Source organism: Schistocerca nitens, chromosome 1, assembly GCF_023898315.1.
Source record: "Schistocerca nitens isolate TAMUIC-IGC-003100 chromosome 1, iqSchNite1.1, whole genome shotgun sequence".
In the NCBI taxonomy this organism is placed as follows: domain Eukaryota; kingdom Metazoa; phylum Arthropoda; class Insecta; order Orthoptera; family Acrididae; genus Schistocerca; species Schistocerca nitens.
Genome location: NC_064614.1, coordinates 1,133,477,694 through 1,133,495,334, shown reverse-complemented (window position 1 = coordinate 1,133,495,334; position 17,641 = coordinate 1,133,477,694). Strand labels below are relative to the sequence as shown.

At 40.3% G+C, this 17,641-nt stretch overlaps 1 protein-coding gene across 3 annotated transcripts in view; it reads right to left on the bottom strand.

Annotated features, from left to right (window-relative positions):
- Positions 1 to 14,100: 14,100 nt before the first annotated feature.
- LOC126199489 (zinc finger protein 91-like) overlaps positions 14,101 to 17,641 on the bottom strand; it is a 177,724-nt gene continuing 174,183 nt past the window's right edge. For 2 of the 3 annotated variants that reach the window (XM_049936412.1, XM_049936420.1), the window contains one exon: positions 14,101 to 15,819. In XM_049936412.1, the coding sequence (XP_049792369.1) occupies positions 15,060 to 15,819 (760 nt within the window). In that variant the 3' untranslated portion in view covers positions 14,101 to 15,059. The remainder of the gene's footprint in view (positions 15,820 to 17,641) is intronic. The other variant, XR_007540164.1, reaches the window with a different exon arrangement.

The window sequence follows — 17,641 nt, the reverse complement described above, 5'->3', positions numbered from 1 at the left end:
ACAAACTGATCTTCCCCGAGGTCAGCTTCTACCAGGTATTCCGTTCATCTGCAAAGGATTCGTGTTAGTATTTTGCAGCTGTAGCTTATTAAACTGATAGTTTGGTAATTTTCACACCTGTCAACACCTACTTTCTTTGGGATTATAATTATGATAGGATTAGAATTATGATATTCTTCTTGAAGTCTGAGGGTATTTTGCCTGTATCATACATCTTGCCCACCAGACGGTAGCATTTTGTCAGGGCTGGCTGTCCCAAGACTATCAGCAGTTCTAATTGAATGTTTTCTATTCCCGGGGCCTTGTTTCGACTTAGATCTTTCAGTGCCCTGTCGAATTCTTCATGCCGAATTCTTCATGCAGTATCATATCTCCCATTTCATCTACGTCCTCTTCCATTTCCAAAATATTGCCCTCAAGTACATCATCCTTGTATAGACCCTCTATATACTCCTTCCACCTTTCTGTTTTCCCTCCTTTGCTTAGAAATGGTTTTCCATCTAAGCTCTTAATATTCATGCAAGTGGTTCTCTTTTTCTCCAAAGGCCTCATTAATTTTCCTGTAGGCAGTGCCTATCTTACCTCTAGTGATACATGCCTCTACATCCTTCCATTTGTCCTCTACCCATACCTGCTTAGTCATTTTACACTTCCTGTAGATTTCATTTTTGAGATGTTTGTATTCCTTTTTGCCTGCTTCATTTACTGCATTTTTATATTTCCTCCTTTCATCAATTCAGTTCACTATCTCTTCTGTTACCGAAGGATTTTTACTAGCCATTGTCTTTTTACCTACTTGATCCTCTACTGCCTTCACTAATTCATCTCCCAAAGCTATCCATTCTTCTCTTTCTGTATCTCTACAATCTCTGGTTCTTTCAGTTTATCCAGGTCCCATCTCCTTAAATTCCCATCTTTTTGCTGTTTATTCAGTTTTAATGTACAGTTCATAACCAATAGATTGCGGTCAGCATCCACATCCACCCATGGAAATGCCTTACAGTTTAAAACCTGGTTCCCCAATCTCTCTCTTGCCATTATATAATCTATCTGAAACCTTCCAGTGTCTCCAGGCCTCTTCCACATATACAACCTCCTATCATGATTCTTAAACAAAGTGCTAGCTATGATTACGTTATGCTCTGTGCAAAATTCTACCAGATGGCTTCCTCTTTCATTCTTTACCCCCATTCCATATTCACCTACTTTTCCTATTCTTCCTTTTCCTACTATAAAATTCCTGTCCCCCATGAGAGTCAGGTAAGTCTTTAGTGCCTGGAAATACTGCAAGCAGGACAACTGCTTTACATTAGCTAGCAAATAGCATGGTGCAGTCCGTGTAAGAAACATACTATGTAGCCCCTACACCTCACTACAGCACCCCTATTTGCCCATAAAGATGTCATACTTTACAGTATTTCTAAACCAATGTACTCCAAATTTGATATAACAGTTCATGGGTGAATGGCCAGATGTTGTGTCCAACTGAGCACAATATTTCGGCAAGCAACCATGTACTCATCATCAGCGTACCTGATGATGATAGCAATGTGGTCAGTTGCCAAAACATTTTGGCCATTGGACACCTGGCCATTGACCTGTGAACTATTTTTTCAGGAATTAAACCAGAAGAAGTTGAAAAGTTAGCTACTCCAAATTTATATTTCAATCTCCATTTTACATTATGATAAATAAGCTCCATAATTTTAATACTGCATGTAGTGATATATGTAAACATAATGATTTCTTAGCACTTCTGATTGTATCTTTTATTTTTGCCTTCCATATCTTGATACACTCACGACAAAGCTGTATATAACCCTGAATGGACTGGGATATACAATGTGCGGTAGGGAGAATAACTTTTTGTCACTTCAGAATTCTTCAGTGCTCTCTAAACTGATTCACCAGATGCACATAGAAGAGAAAATTATCCAGAACAGAACTACCCTCTCTAGCTACAAACACAATGGAAGGTGTCTTGTTTTGTACGAAGACCCACAGGAGTGTTGCGGAGATATTGTATTAAACAGTATGGAAGAAAAACAAAAATTGGAGTTTAACATCCTGTCAGTGAAAAAGGCCATTACAGACAGAGCATATGATCAGACGGGGGAAGGTATTCAGTTGTGTCATTTTCAATGAAACCATCCTAGCATTTACCTTAAGTGATTTAGGGAAACTATGAAAAACCTTGACCTGGATGGCTGGACCAAAAGCAAGCCCAGTGTCTTAACCAATCTGCCAGCTTACTCACTTGAGTGCTACGTCATTTCACTGTCATATTCCTTTTTGTCATGACAGAAGGTTCTGCATGGGTGGGAGGCTGGAAGAGAGAATGAACAGCTGCTGATAAAATTAACTACAGCCATACTGTACCTCCCCTTCCTCTATCACAAAAAAGTTATCTTCATCCATAGAAGCATAGAGAATAGTCCTCCCACTCAGCTTTTTACTCCAGCAAAAGGACTCTCTAGTTTATGGTGGTTACAGAGCGCACAGTTCATAATGTCACTTCCAGATGTGGTATGTTATTTTTCAGACAAGTGGGTAGTTATGAGTTTAAGTCAGCTATTTTTATAGATTGTGAAAAGTCATGTATTATCAAATTTTTCCCTTAAACTTTTATGGTGTAACTCATATTTGCAGAGTATGTGGCTCATTTTACATACCTACCTACACCTAACTATCTTTGAACTTCCATTCATGAACTGCACACAAGAAAAAGGCTGGTGAAAATTTTTATTTGGGTGCATATAAAGATATACCAGTGATGTTCACATTGTACAGCACTTCACATGTGTGTGTGTGGGGGGGAGGGGGGGGGTGTGTTTCTTTTTGAAGTAGTCCTGCCTTATTTTACTTCCTGTTTCAAATAATTTGGACTCATTAATTTCAGTTTTATGCTACATATTGGCTTCGTAAATCTGAGACTGAAATCTAATTGTGGTGCTACTCTGATATAACTTTCACTTCTTACCTCCCAGAATCAATTTTCATTCAGCAGTGAAGTGTGCACCAACCTGAAAATTCCAGATTAAAACAGTATGATGAATTGGGACCTTTGCCTTCTGTGAGCAAGTGCTTTACAGATTGAGCTATTCAAGCACGGCTCATGACCTGTCCCACAGATTTACTTCTGCCACTTCCTCAACTCCTACCTTTCCAAACTTCACGAAAGTTCTCCTCCATAACTTGCAGCATTAGCACTCCTGGAAGAAAGGAGATTGCAGACACCTTTCCAGCCCTGTTAAGATCACTGTCACCATGAACTAACTGGTTTACAAACTTCAAATGAAGCTGTTGCAGAATCATGAATAACCCACTCAACAAACTCTCGAAGAAATATAATAATCATCTAGAAATGATTGTGACAGAGATATGGCTTTAATTTTACAGAATATTAAAAATTAGTGTTCAATGACCTAGTTATTCTGCAGCCATCAATGCAACGTTCACACCACGGGACACAAAATCCCTTTACCTTTCTTGCAAACAGGTTGCTGAATTTTATATTTTAAGCAAGCAACTGACAAGTCAGTACTGAAACAAAATAAGAAGCAATGCCACATAATGATGTTATGTCCCATGTCAGTACTCTATTTTCTCAGTATTATTAAGTGTCTACTACATATGAATACAGCTTCTTTATTCCAAATATAACTGCAGTCTTAAGTATTGGTGGTGGAATATAAAATGTTGGTGACATGGCATCATTCAACAACAGTTTTCCAGTTGGTATCTTATGTAAAAGGTACATCATTCAACCTTCCCAAACTAGTGCACTGACACAATATTGCAATTAAATTAAATGAATTCACTCCATGCACAAATCTAAACTGTAGTATGGTAAACTGAATGGTATAAATTCAACGGAACAGGATGTTAAAAATCTTGCAAGCTAAACCGAACAAAGGAAAGAGAGAGTAAATCATGTAACCAGTCATAATCACTTGCCACAAAAGAAAATATATCTGATTAATACACAGAGACAGACACATTCAGAACTAATACGGCTGTCAGAAATAGTTAAAAATATATTTCACATGCAGGAAACATGTCTTAACACCACCATATTACATTCTTGTAGGCCATTTCAAAGATAATTCCTGTCCCCAGTTACATTGTTAGTGACAGGAATATGAACATAATTATACAAGGGATGATTAGACCGAAAAGTCAGAAATTGTCAGGTAAGACAGATCAGTGACAAACAGAGAGAAGCACGAGATGAAAAGGGAACGAAAGAAGAAATACAAAACGATAGATAGGAAACAAAAATAAAAGAATATATTTGCAGAATAAGGTGCCATAAAGAATGTTCTTCATTCTACAGGCAAGGGACGACAGCAACTCAATACATTGTCAAGTGATTTCTTACAATGTAGGAATACAAGTAAACTTTTTCTCTGGTGCAGAACATTCTTTCCACGAAGGAACAGAAATATAGCCATCTGTTTACCGCACAAGCCATCTTTATGGTCTTTCCCAGGAATGGCATCCCAGTTTTACAATTTTGAACATGCTGAGAAGCATGCCCTTGGTACCCATGACATCCCTTGTGTAGATTTCAACAAACCTCTTTTATGATAGGCTCTTCTCTTCTTCAACCCTTTATTTATTCCCCCACCTCATCCCTCTTTTCCAGTGCTGTGCAGCCTCACCAGCACTTCTAACTGCTTTCTCCTTGGCGGTGTTCCATTAACTCCAGAATTTCAATATTCTTACATTGTTTTGCTGTTTCAAACCCAACATACTAATCCCACATTCTGAATTTGTATGGAAATGTTACTTAGCATCCAAATAAGAAAAATAAACTCCAATAACAAATGTGACAACAAGTCAAATCATTGATGAATTAAATTTTCACTCTGCAGTGGAGTGTGAGCTGATATGAAACTTCCTGGCAGATTAAACTGTGTGCCAGACCGAGACTCTAACTCGGGACCTTTGTGTAGATTTCAACAAGTGCTCTACCGACTGAGCTACTCAAGCATGACACATGACTAATCCACACAGCTTCAATTCTGCCAGTACCTCATCTCCTACCTTCCAAACTTCACAGTACACAGTAGCTCTTCTGTGGACCTTGCCGAACTAACACTCCTGGAAAAAAGGATATGCCACAAAGTTTCATACCACCGCACATTCCGCTGCAGAGTGAAAATGTCATTCTGGAAACATCCCCCAGGCTGTGGCTAGACCATGTCCCCGCATATCCTTTCTTACAGGAGTGCTAGTTCTGCAAGGTTCACAGAAGAGCTTCTGTGAAGTTTGGAAGGTAGGAGACGAGGTACTGTCGGATTGAAGCTCTGAGGATGAGTCGTGCTTGGGTAGTTCAGATGGTAGAGCACTGGCCCGCGAAAGGCAAAGGTCCCAAGTTCAAGTCTCAGTCTGGAAAACAGTTGTAATCTGCCAGAAGTTTCAAATCAATGATGCTTATCACCAGAAAATTGCTTCCTCATATTCCTGGAATCCAATAGCATCCACAATGAACATAAATACGTAGGCATGAAAGTTCTATCATAAGCTGGAAACATTGACCACATTTATAAATCATCTATGAAGAATGATAAGTTTGTTGGCAGTATTGACAAAAAACTGGAAATCACATTATTTCTGAACAGCGGAATTTTAATGAGACAAATAAGTGTTCCATAAATCTATTTTTATCTGCCTGCTAACAAATGTCAGGGCACAATCTTACAAAAACACAACCCCTCTCTCTCTCTCTCTCTCTCTCTCTCTCTCTCTCTATATATATATATATATATATATATATATATATATATATAGAAGGAAACATTCCAAGCGTGAAAAATATAAAAACAAAGATGATGAGACTTACCAAACAAAAGCACACACACACGTGTGTGTGTGTGTGTGTGTGTGTGTGTGTGTGTGCGTGTGTGTGTGTGTGCGTGTGTGCGCGCGCGCGAGCGCGCGCGCGAAAGGCAAAGGTCCCGAGTTAGAGTCTCCGTCTGGCACACAGTTTAATCTGCCAGGAAGTTTCATATCAGCTCACACTCCACTGCAGAGTGAAAATTTAATTCATCAATGATTTGACTTCTTGTCACATTTGTTACTGGAGTTTATTTTTCTTATTTGGATGCTAAGTAACATTTCCATACAAATTCAGAATGTGGGATTAGTATGTTGGGTTTGAAACAGCAAAACAATGTAAGAATATTGAAATTCTGGAGTTAATGGAACACCGCCAAGGAGAAAGCAGTTAGAAGTGCTGGTGAGGCTGCACAGCACTGGAAAAGAGGGATGAGGTGGGGGAATAAATAAAGGGTTGAAGAAGAGAAGAGCCTATCATAAAAGAGGTTTGTTGAAATCTACACAAGGGATGTCATGGGTACCAAGGGCATGCTGCTCAGCATGTTCAAAATTGTAAAACTGGGATGCCATTCCTGGGAATGTTCTGCACCAGAGAAAAAGTTTACTTGTATTCCTACATTGTAAGAAATCACTTGACAATGTATACCTGTCCTTTTTTCCCCCTAAGGTAAGTCTTTCCGCTCCCGGGATTGGAATGACTCCTTACCCTCTCTCTTGAAACCCACATCCTTTCGTCTTTCCCTCTCCTTCCCTCTTTCCTGATGAAGCAACCGTTCATTGCGAAAGCTCGAATTTTGTGTGTCTATTGACCTGCCAGCACCAGGGGCGGTTACAGGGGTAGGAGCCAGAGGGTAGGGAAGGTGGTTTGGGAATTTCATAGGGATGAACCAAGAGGTTACTAAGGTTAGGTGGACGGCAGAAAGACACTCTTAGTGGAGTGGGGAGGATTTCATGAAGAATGGATCTCATTTCAGGGCAGGATTTGAGGAAGTCATATCCCTGCTGGAGAGCCACATTCAGAGTCTGATCCAGTCCCGGAAAGTATCCTGTCACAAGTGGGGCACTTTTGAGGTTGTTCTGTGGGAGGTTCTGGGTTTGAGGGGATGAGGAAGTGGCTCTGGTTATTTGCTTCTGTACCAGGTCGGGAGGGTAGTTGCGGGATGCGAAAGCTGTTTTCAGGTTGTTGGTGTAATGGTTCAGGGATTTAGGACTGGAGCAGATTCGTTTGCCACGAAGACCTAAGCTGTAGGGAAGGGACCGTTTTATGTGGAATGGGTGGCAGCTGTCATAATGGAGGTACTGTTGCTTGTTGGTGGGTTTGATGTGGATGGATGTGTGAAGCTGGCCATTGGACAGATGAAGGTCAACGTCAAGGAAAGTGGCACGGGATTTGGAGTAGGACCAGGTGAATCTGATGGAACCAAAGGAGTTGAGGTTGGAGAGGAAATTCTTCACTGTGAGTCCAGATCATGAAGATGTCATCAATAAATCTGTACCAAACTTTGGGTTGGCAGGCCTGGGTAACCAAGAAGGCTTCCTCTAAGTGACCCATAAATAGGTTGGCGTACGAGGGGGCCATCCTGGTACCCATGGCTGTTCCCTTTAATTGTTGGTATGTCTGGCCTTCGAAAGTGAAGAAGTTGTGAGTTAGGATGAAGGTAATGAGGAAAGAGGTTTTAGGTAGGTTTTTTTTTTTTTTTTGTGGTTTTAGGGCGCACAACTTCAACGGTCATTAGCGCCCAGACTACGTTAGGAATGCACCGCGAGTCACAAGTTTAAAACAGCAACGAAACGGAAAACACGATAAAAGACAGACTGACAGGCATAGGATTAAAAAAGAAAACAGCATAATCAAATGTCCTTTGAGAGGGTTGTCAAATTGATAAAATAAAGAACGCGAGCAGCTGCTCGTGGGTCATCCGCTAAAATGGCTTCTACAGTACAGGGCAGGCCAAGATCAAGACGCAGGGTGTTAAAATCCGGACAGGACGTTAAAATGTGGCGGACCGTCAGCAATTGCCCACATGGGCAGAACGGCGCCGGCGCAGCCGTCAGCAGATGGCGATGGCTGAACCAGCAGTGTCCAATTCGTAACCGGGCCAAAACTACCTCCTCCCGCCGAGAAGGGCGTGAGGAGGACATCCAAGCCACGGGAAGAGGTTTTAAGGCCCGAAGCTTGTTGTCTGTAAGTGCAGCCCAATCGGCATGCCACAACGATAAAATGCGCCGACAAATTACCCTGCTACAATCTGATGAAGGGACACAACAAGAAGCTGTCCGAGGCTGGAGGACCGCAGCCTTGGCCGCGGCATCTGCAGCTTCGTTCCCGGGGATACCGACATGGCCAGGAACCCACATAAAGCTAACCGGAGAACCGACATCCACCAGCTGCTGAAGAGAGCGTTGGATCCGGTGCACGAAAGGGTGAACCGGGTACGGATCACTGAGGCTCTGGATAGCGCTCAGGGAATCGGAGCAGATGATATATCCAGAATGTCGGTGGCGGCAGATGTAAAGAACAGCCTGGTAGAGGGCAAAGAGCTCAGCTGTGAAGACCGAACAATGGCCATGGAGCCGGTATTTGAAACTTTGTGCCCCGACAATAAAAGAACACCCGACCCCGTCATTGGTCTTAGGTAGGGTGGCACTTGATCGGTGTGAAAGGAAGTGCTCCATCGCAGTAAGGCCCTGGACGTGTGGGATATTTGTGTACAGGGAAGTGGCATCAATCATTACAAGGATGGTTTCCGGGGTAACAGATTTGGTAAGGATTCCAGGCGTTCAAGAAAGTGGTTGGTGTCTTTGATGAAGGATGGGAGACAGCATGTAATGGGTTGAAGGTGTTGATCTACGTAGGCAGAGAGATGTTCTGTGGGGGCTTGGTAACCAGCTACAATGGGGCAGCCGGGATGTTTGGGTTTGTGAATTTTAGGAAGTAGGTAGAAGGTAGGGGTGTGGGGTGTCGGTGGGGTCAGGAGGTTGATGGAGTCAGGTGAAAGGTTTTGTGGGGGGTCTAAGGTTCTGAGGATTCCTTGAAGCTCCGCCTGGACATCAGGAATGGAATTACCTTGGCAAACTTTGTATGTAGTGTTGTATGAAAGCTGACGCAGTCCCTCAGCCACATACTCCCGACGATCAAGTACCGCGGTCGTGGAACCCTTGTCAGCCGGAAGAATGATGATGGATCGGTCAGCCTTCTGATCACGGATAGCCTGGGCTTCAGCTGTGGTGATGTTGGGAGTAGGATTAAGGTTTTTCAAGAAAGATTGAGAGGCAAGGCTGGAAGTGAGAAATTCCTGTAAGGTTTGGAGAGGGTGATTTTGAGGAAGAGGAGGTGGGTCCCACTGTGATGGAGGACAGAACTGTTCCAGGCAGGGTTCAATTTGGATAGTGTCTTGAGGAGTTGGATCATTAGGAGTAGGATTAGGATTATTTTTCTTCATGGCAAAGTGATATTTCCAGCAGAGACTACGTGTGTAGGACAGTAAATCTTTGACGAGGGCTGTTTGGTTGAATCTGGGAGTGGGGCTGAAGGTGAGGCCTTTGGATAGGACAGAGGTTTCGGATTGGGAGAGAGGTTTGGAGGAAAGGTTAACTACTGAATTGGGGTGCTGTGGTTCCAGATTGTGTCGACTAGAATTTTGAGGTTTTGGTGGGAGTGGAGCTGGAAGTGGGAGATTGGGTAGATGGGAGAGACTGGGTCTGTGTGCAATGAGAGGAGGTTGAGGTTAGTTGGAAAGGTTGTGGAGGGTGAGTGAGTTGCCTTCCGAAGGTGGGAAACTAGGAGATTAGATAGTTTTTTGAGGTGGAGGGTGACATGCTGTTCTAATTTGAGGTTGGCCTGTAGGAGGATGCTCTGAACAGCCAATGTGGATGTGGGAGAGGAAAGATTGAGGACTTTGATTAGGGATAGGAGTTGACGGGTGTGTTCATTGGCTGAGTTGATGTGTAGTTGAAGAATTAGGCGGGCGAGGGCAATGGATTGTTCAGTTTGGAACTGGTATAGGGACTGATGGAAAGAAGGGTTACAGCCAGAGATGGGAACTCCCAAACCACCTTCCCTACCCTCTGGCTCCTACCCTTATAACCGCCCCCGGTGTAAAACCTGTCCCATGCACCCTCCCACCACCACCTACTCCAGTCCTGTAACCTGGAACGTGTACACGATCAAAGGCAGAGCCACGTGTGAAAGCACCCACGCGATTTACCAACTGACCTGCCTACACTGTGAAGCCTTCTATGTGGGAATGACCAAAAACAAACTGTCTATTCGCATGAACGGACACAGGCAGACAGTGTTTGTTGCTAATGAGGATCACCCTGTGGCTAAACATGCTTTGGGGCACGGGCAGCACACCTTGGCACAGTGTTACATCATCAGGGTTATCTGGATACTTCCCACTGACACCAACCTATCAGAATTCCGGAGATGGGAACTTGCCCTTCAATATATCCTCTCTTCCCGTCACCCACCAGGCCTCAACCTCCGCTAATTTCAAGTTGCCCCCCTCGTACATCACTTTTCACTCAACATCTTTGCCTCTGTACTTCCATCTGAACTGACATCTCTGCCCAAACTCTTTGCCTTTACATATGTCTGCCTGTGTCTGTATATGTGCGGATGGATGTGCGCGTGCACACACACACACACACACACACACACACACACACACACACACACACACACACACACACACACACACCCATCCATCCGTACATATACAGACACGCACACGCGCATGTATAACTGTCCCTTTTCCCCCCCTAAGGTAAGTCTTTCCGCTCCCGGGATTGGAATGACTCCTTACCCTCTCCCTTAAAACCCACAACCTTTCGTCTTTCCCTCTCCTTCCCTCTTTGCTGATGAAGCAACCATGGGTTGCGAAAGCTTGAAATTGGTGTGTGTGTTTCTGTGTTTTTTATTGTGTATCTACCAGCGCTTTCTCGTTTGGAAAGTCACAGCATCTTTGTTTTTTAATATATTTTTCGCATGTGGAATGTTTGTATCTATTATCCTCTGCGTGTGTGTGGGAGGGAGTGGAGGAGGGGGGAGGGGGAGGCCACACATGTAATATCTGTCTCACGCAAGTTCAAAAGATGTAATGATTCCATTAAATTTGTGCACATACAGTGTGTCATCTACATTTTGAATGTGAATGTATCATCTGGCGACTTACCATTTTGGTACATAATTCAAAAAATACACTATTATTAAAAACAGCTATCATCAAAGGGATGAGAAACAACTAATCCCATTGAACTATTGTATTAATTATGTTATAGTCGTAACATGTTAGTGATTAAATTGTTGGTTTTAAGGGCACAACCTGCTGGCCTTCATTACACCAACAACTGTGCAATCACGTTAAACAGCAGGTTTTGTTTTCATTACTTAATGTTCCTAGATCCTAGTAACGAAATATTGTTATAAACATTAGGAATTACTTTGAGTTTCCTAGGGTCAAAGATGACATCAACTTTCTCTTTGTTGCATGTGCAGCCATAAAGTGGTACCTGAACTTTTACTGCTTAATACATTATGCAATATTGCTACGTAGTAATCACACTAGAGCAATATGCAGGATTTGAATCACGTCACAAAAGCAGAACAGCTTTTACTGAATTCAGATGGAAAGATAAATCATTTGAATGAAACAAAACAATGGAAGTTTGACAGAAATAGTAAGTGATTTGTCACATGCGAATCATTTTCTAAAAGTCTTTTATGTTACAGCTAAATTTTATTAATAGTATTAACATATTCATAGCCAAAAAACAATGAAAAGGGAAAGAGAAGAAAAATCGAAGAAAGGGACAAAAGAAAGAAAGAACACACAGTTTTAGAACCCACAGAGTTGAAGCTGTTGTGGTAGTTCTCGAAACATAAGTATAGTTCGACTTCTGTTGAATTGTGATAATATAACAACCTCTTCAATTTTTAAGATCACACTAAGGCCAAAGTACAATTATACTTGGAGTCCCATAAAAAAATATTTCCTTACGGGTAGGTTGTATGTCTATTCCTAAGAACATTTTTTATCTCATTTAATTTTGGTTTGTATTGTTGACTCTCTCTCTCTCTCTCTCTCTCTAAATCCGCTGTTTTCTATAGATGTTATGGACATTCAGTTTTGGTTTTTGGTTTACAAACATTGATTTTACTGAATACATTTCCTGGTTACATCTGCAGTATGTATTGCTCAGTTGAGTGCAGTTACAAACTCTGCATTTACAAGAGTAAGAGAACAAAACAACCAAATGTGCAGAACAAAGCAATAAGTTAAATTAAAGAGTAGATTTCTTGTGCACATACCATCAAAATAATGGTTTCTGTCGAAAGAGTGCAGATAAATAACTGTACATTTAATTTCATTGGACTATAATGTTTCCCATAAATTTTACTGTACTGTGCATGTTTTTCAATTCTCATGCTGATGCTAACTAGTAAGTTAGCCAGTGGAAAAATAACACTTCTACACATAACACATGTTTCTAAATACACAAATGAAACAATAATAAGGTGAATTTAGCATACAGTTAACAAAAATCTTCAAGTGAGAAATTGTTAACAAAGTCTACCTGGAGCTACAATTATCCCTGAAGATCAAATAAATCAGATGCTATGACTTAAAAAAGTAACAGCACAGCAGTAAAATATAAGAGAAAAATTTAAAATCTTTCTACAGTGGATTGTGATTCCACAGTACTGATAAAATATTCAGCAACACAGATATAAATTAAAACCAAAACATTCCAGTTCAATTCCAGCAGATTAACAAATGAATAACGCTGATCGTAATTCTGCTGTAACTTACCAGTTCTAAAATTTAACCACAGCTCTCAATATTTTCTCTAACTGAATACTCGTAAATACCTACATGCAGATGTCTCCATTTTTGTTTTGGTTACATTTAATTGTAACCAACAAAGAATACTGAAATGTTCTAAAGTGTCACACATGATGCTGCATTTAAAGAACTCACACAAACTGGAATCAGTTACACGAAAGAACACACGAAACTCTTCTGAAGCTGTGTAATACTGGTAAGGCCAAGCACATCTCTCCAGATATGCAAAACTATGTATTAAGTAACGCTGGGCACTGTTACAAGAATCTATCAACAACAGCAAAGCAGGAGAAATCAAATTAAAACTCAAAAAGTCTACTAAACTCCTTCACAACAGAAGGAAGGAAAAATTTGGTTTAATGTTCGCTAACAATTGTCACAGGAGTTGATGGATTTATCTTACAATGTTGGTGTCCCTCTGCATCACCCCACACAACATGAAGTCAGTGGGTAACAGCATCATAACTCAGCACTTGAGTACTTGAGGTTCCCCCCCCCCCTCCCCCCTTGTGTACCAGTACACAATATATGAAAGAACAGGGTAACCACCATATAGCAACACTATTACTTAGTTTCCACAATCAACTCTATTGCAAAATTAAGCAAATTCAACAGAACAACATACTTCTTGAAGAACACAATGTTTTGAAAGAATGCATTGACTTTTTTTAAAATTTTTGAAGATTTTGGAAGTAACAGTGAACTTTCAGCTGACCTTGTCCTCTCAAATGGCAGCACAAAATACAATGTGTGTTATGGAGATGGTAAGTTTCTAATGAAGTATTTCTTTTTATTTCATAATCAGGCAAACTGTATAAATATGATCTGATGAATATTTTAAAACAATAGTTCTTGCACTGAAATGTCATTCATAACAACAACACTTCACACTGCAATACAAGTTAAAGATTTCGTGAGATAGGCAAGTATAAGTAAGCAAACTTTTGATGCAGGGTGAAGATTCTGCACAACAAAAAACACATCACAAATATCTACTCACCAGACCACGTAATTTCATTACACACTGATACTGCATTAATATACATAACTTCAAAGAAACATGAGGTTCTGTGTAACACTTTGATCTCACACACTTAATTTTATGACTGTGCTAATTTGTCGTCTGGTCTGTAAGTAAATGCTACTAGAACACACAACGCACACACGCCTGTCTACACACAAACTGACGTGCACGCACACACGCGTGCGCCTACACACACACACACACACACACACACACACACACACACACACACACACACACGCCTGTCTACACACAAACTGACGTGCACGCACACACGCGTGCGCCTACACACACACACACACACACACACACACACACAAACTTTTCACACGAGAAGTTATTTACTACAATCCCGTCAAATGTAGACTCCTTATTCTAAGAAAAAAAAAAAAAAAAAAGAACAAAATTCAGAAATTTTTTATCATATGTTACAACAAACTTTGTTTAGAGAGATTTCATAATTATTACAGAAATAGCTCTAAACAAGCCTGCATTCACATATTTCTTTTCTGAATATCGTCACACCTTGCATAAAAGTCACTACCAATTAACACTAAGTAAAACTTGCCAATTAAGTGAACAAAGTGTCTCTGTAAAACCAGAGATACCAATTCCAATATTGTATAATGCACACATGTGTACAAAATGTTTATATAGTAATATTACATATAGTAGATCAAAAGCATTCTAAAAAATCTTATCAATTCTGTAATGAGTACGAATACAGTTAACACATTGCTTTCTTCTCTTTATTTTCTAGCACAATGACTACTGCAATCTTGCAGAAACAACACACTAAAAACTAAAACAAAACTGAGTACAGTTTTGGCTTACCCTAAGTTTGAAATGAAGAGGGGAAAATAATTCATGGCTCAGCCAAACAAGACACAATGCTCCATTTTCAACCAAAGCCAGCAGACCTTTCACAGATTAGTGACTTTCGTATCCGATGGAGCACCTTGTCTCATTCTTTTCAATAACAATCTTCCCTTGTGAGAGTGCAGTACAATCACCACATGGCCTACAGTACTTCTAACTACACAAATATCTTAACTGTACGTTTTTTTTTTTTTGCAAATATTTAGAAGGATTTGAAGAGTCTGCATCAAAGCAGTACTGATAACACAAACGCACACAAAAATGTGTACAGCCATTAGCACACAGTGAATCTACCATCCTACCATTCACTTGCTGCAACTGCACTCAGTCAAGAATGGGAGTTATGCATCCCTCGTGCACATTTAATTTTAGACTCAACATCCTTTCAATTACAAAAATTCTACAGTAATCATAACAAAAGCAAACGAAAAGATTAATTAGTAGGCACAGTTAGAAAAAACATTTCAATCAGTTTCAAACTCAGATTCCCCAGCAGATGTTTCTGTACAGACAATGCCATTCTCTGTAACAGTCTGCAACTGTTCAACAGCATCAATGCCATTAACTTGTCCATGATCCTCAACTAAATGTTTCTGCAATAGTTCGGACTGAAAAAAATTTTGAGGACATGATGGACATTTGTATGAACCTTTGTGTGACTTCTTGTGTTTCCACAGGACTGACTGACGAGAGAAGCAGCGGCCACATTCAGAACACGAAAATGGCTTTTCACCTGTGTGGATTCTCACATGCTGTATGAGGTATTTTTCCTTCTTGAACTGTCGCTGGCAGATCTGGCAAGTGATGCCAGGACCATCCCCTGATGTAGTAACATTGGGGCCTTCTTCATCACCATCATCATCATCGTCGTCATCGTCATCATCAACTGTAGTGACATCTACATCATCATCTTTCATGGTAATCGTTCCAGGATCACTTCCTTTCATTTGGAAGTTTTGAGCATTTGTTTTTGAAGTGCTTACCACGCCATTTGCTGCTGTACTGCCCCCAGGAGTATTTGGAGTGGTATGGATTTTCATATGCTGTAGGAGATATTTTTCCTTTGAACATTTTCGGTCACAAATTGGGCAACTGACACCACCACCTTGAGGAGTACTTTGAGTGCTTGGTGTGCTTCTATGAATCATTAGATCATCTTGAGCAAGACATTTGTGCCTCCTGAATGCTGATGTATTACTAAATGTCCTCCAGCATGCATTGCACCTGAAAGTCAAAGTTACAAATGATTAAATAGACTGCACATACCAAATCATAAAAATTTAGACAATATGCTATGAAATACTTACAGAAATAAATGTTACAAAATGAAATAATATTTCAGCCACCTACTGATTGGTGGTTTGATTGGTTAGATTGACAACTACATACATTTGTTCATATCAAGAAATGAAAAAACTATACCAGTTAAATTGAGCAGAGATACAGTAAGTCATTCAGAATAATAAAGAAATTTTAATTGCTGTCACTAATAGCTCAAAGGTGAATCCAGATTTCACTCTAATTAAAACTGCTCCAGAGAGACTTTCCATTTGAAAAAGAAATATATCAAATGAGTGAATAAATAAATTATGAACTTCCACTTTCCTCCCATCATTTTGGGGTCTTTGTCATTTAGAAATTCATTCAAAATTCATTTTCGATACATAAACATTAAAAACGAAAAGTAAAAGCATGAAAAATTACACACAAAAAAATTACACGTAGTTCCTTCATATTACACAAAAGCAGAAAGCAGATGAAAAGGTCAAGTAAAATAAAATTTGTGACAGAAACAAAGAAAAGCTGCTCAAAATATCTGATCAGGGACGAGAAAGCTTTAGCTAATAGTTTTACGAACTGGTAAGAAAAAATCAGAGGTAGAAAGACAACTGAAAGCCATAGCAAAGCTAAAATGAACAGAGAGAGAAAAGAGTGAAAATAAATAAAATGTAAAAGATGGACCTTTCTGAAACAAAAAGGAGCTTGCGTAAAAAGAGAGAAATAAATACGTAACAGGAGGCATACACTGGGCAAAGAGGCAGAGTAGTTAAAGCACAGGACTTCTATTTGCAACAAGTTAGTTTTGTAATCTCTAGATTTCCTACAGTTTTGCTGGCACATTTCAGGCAAATGTTGAGATGTTCCTGTGGCTGTACCAAACCTAAAGCCTTCCTCCACAATACATTTTTTGTCTTAAGAGTTCACTTCCAATGACACATTAGGCTCTAACCTTCTTACTTTCGGAGACGTGTGGAGGTGTTGTGGTAGAGCACCATGATAGGGAGAAGATTTTAGCAAAATTTTGAACCAATCAGATGATAAGAATTCCTCCCCTATAATTAAGTATGTTATGTCAGTGACATGACGAAGCTCAAAGCACAAGATTGGAGCAGTGAACAAAATTTAAATGACATACAGCATAAATTAGTAAATCACATACAGTGTTGCATGACAAGTATTGTGTGAGTTACACGGACAGCAATAGAGTTCTCTGAAATGTGGTAGAATATTCTCAGGAGTGTCAGACCCATTTCGTACCATGGCTTCAGTCACAGCCTTGGAGAAGAAGCTAAACCTATGTAACAAGAGGGGGACTCATAATACACCAAGTGCAGTATCACAGTGCTTGTAACAACACACTCTTAATCAAGTCCAGTCACCATTCAGTCACCCAGATTTGTATTATGTTTTTACTTAAACCAAATGATGAAATAGTTCTTTTGATTCAGCCATGACCAATTCATCTTACGGCTTTAACCAAATGAGATATGACTTCATCTGAATTAACCTTGTAATATGAAAAATCCAGGATGGAATGTGACAGTATAAAGAAAAGGTTAGTTGCTACTCACAACAGAAAGACTGTCAGAAAGTAAGCTTTTGGCCAACAAGGCTTCATCGGAAATAAACTAAACACACACACACACACACACACACACACACACACACACACACACACACACACACGTGACCACAGTCTGTGGCTGCTGAGGCCAGTCTGCAAGCAGCAGTGTATGATGGGAGAAGCAAGTGGAAGGTGAGGGTA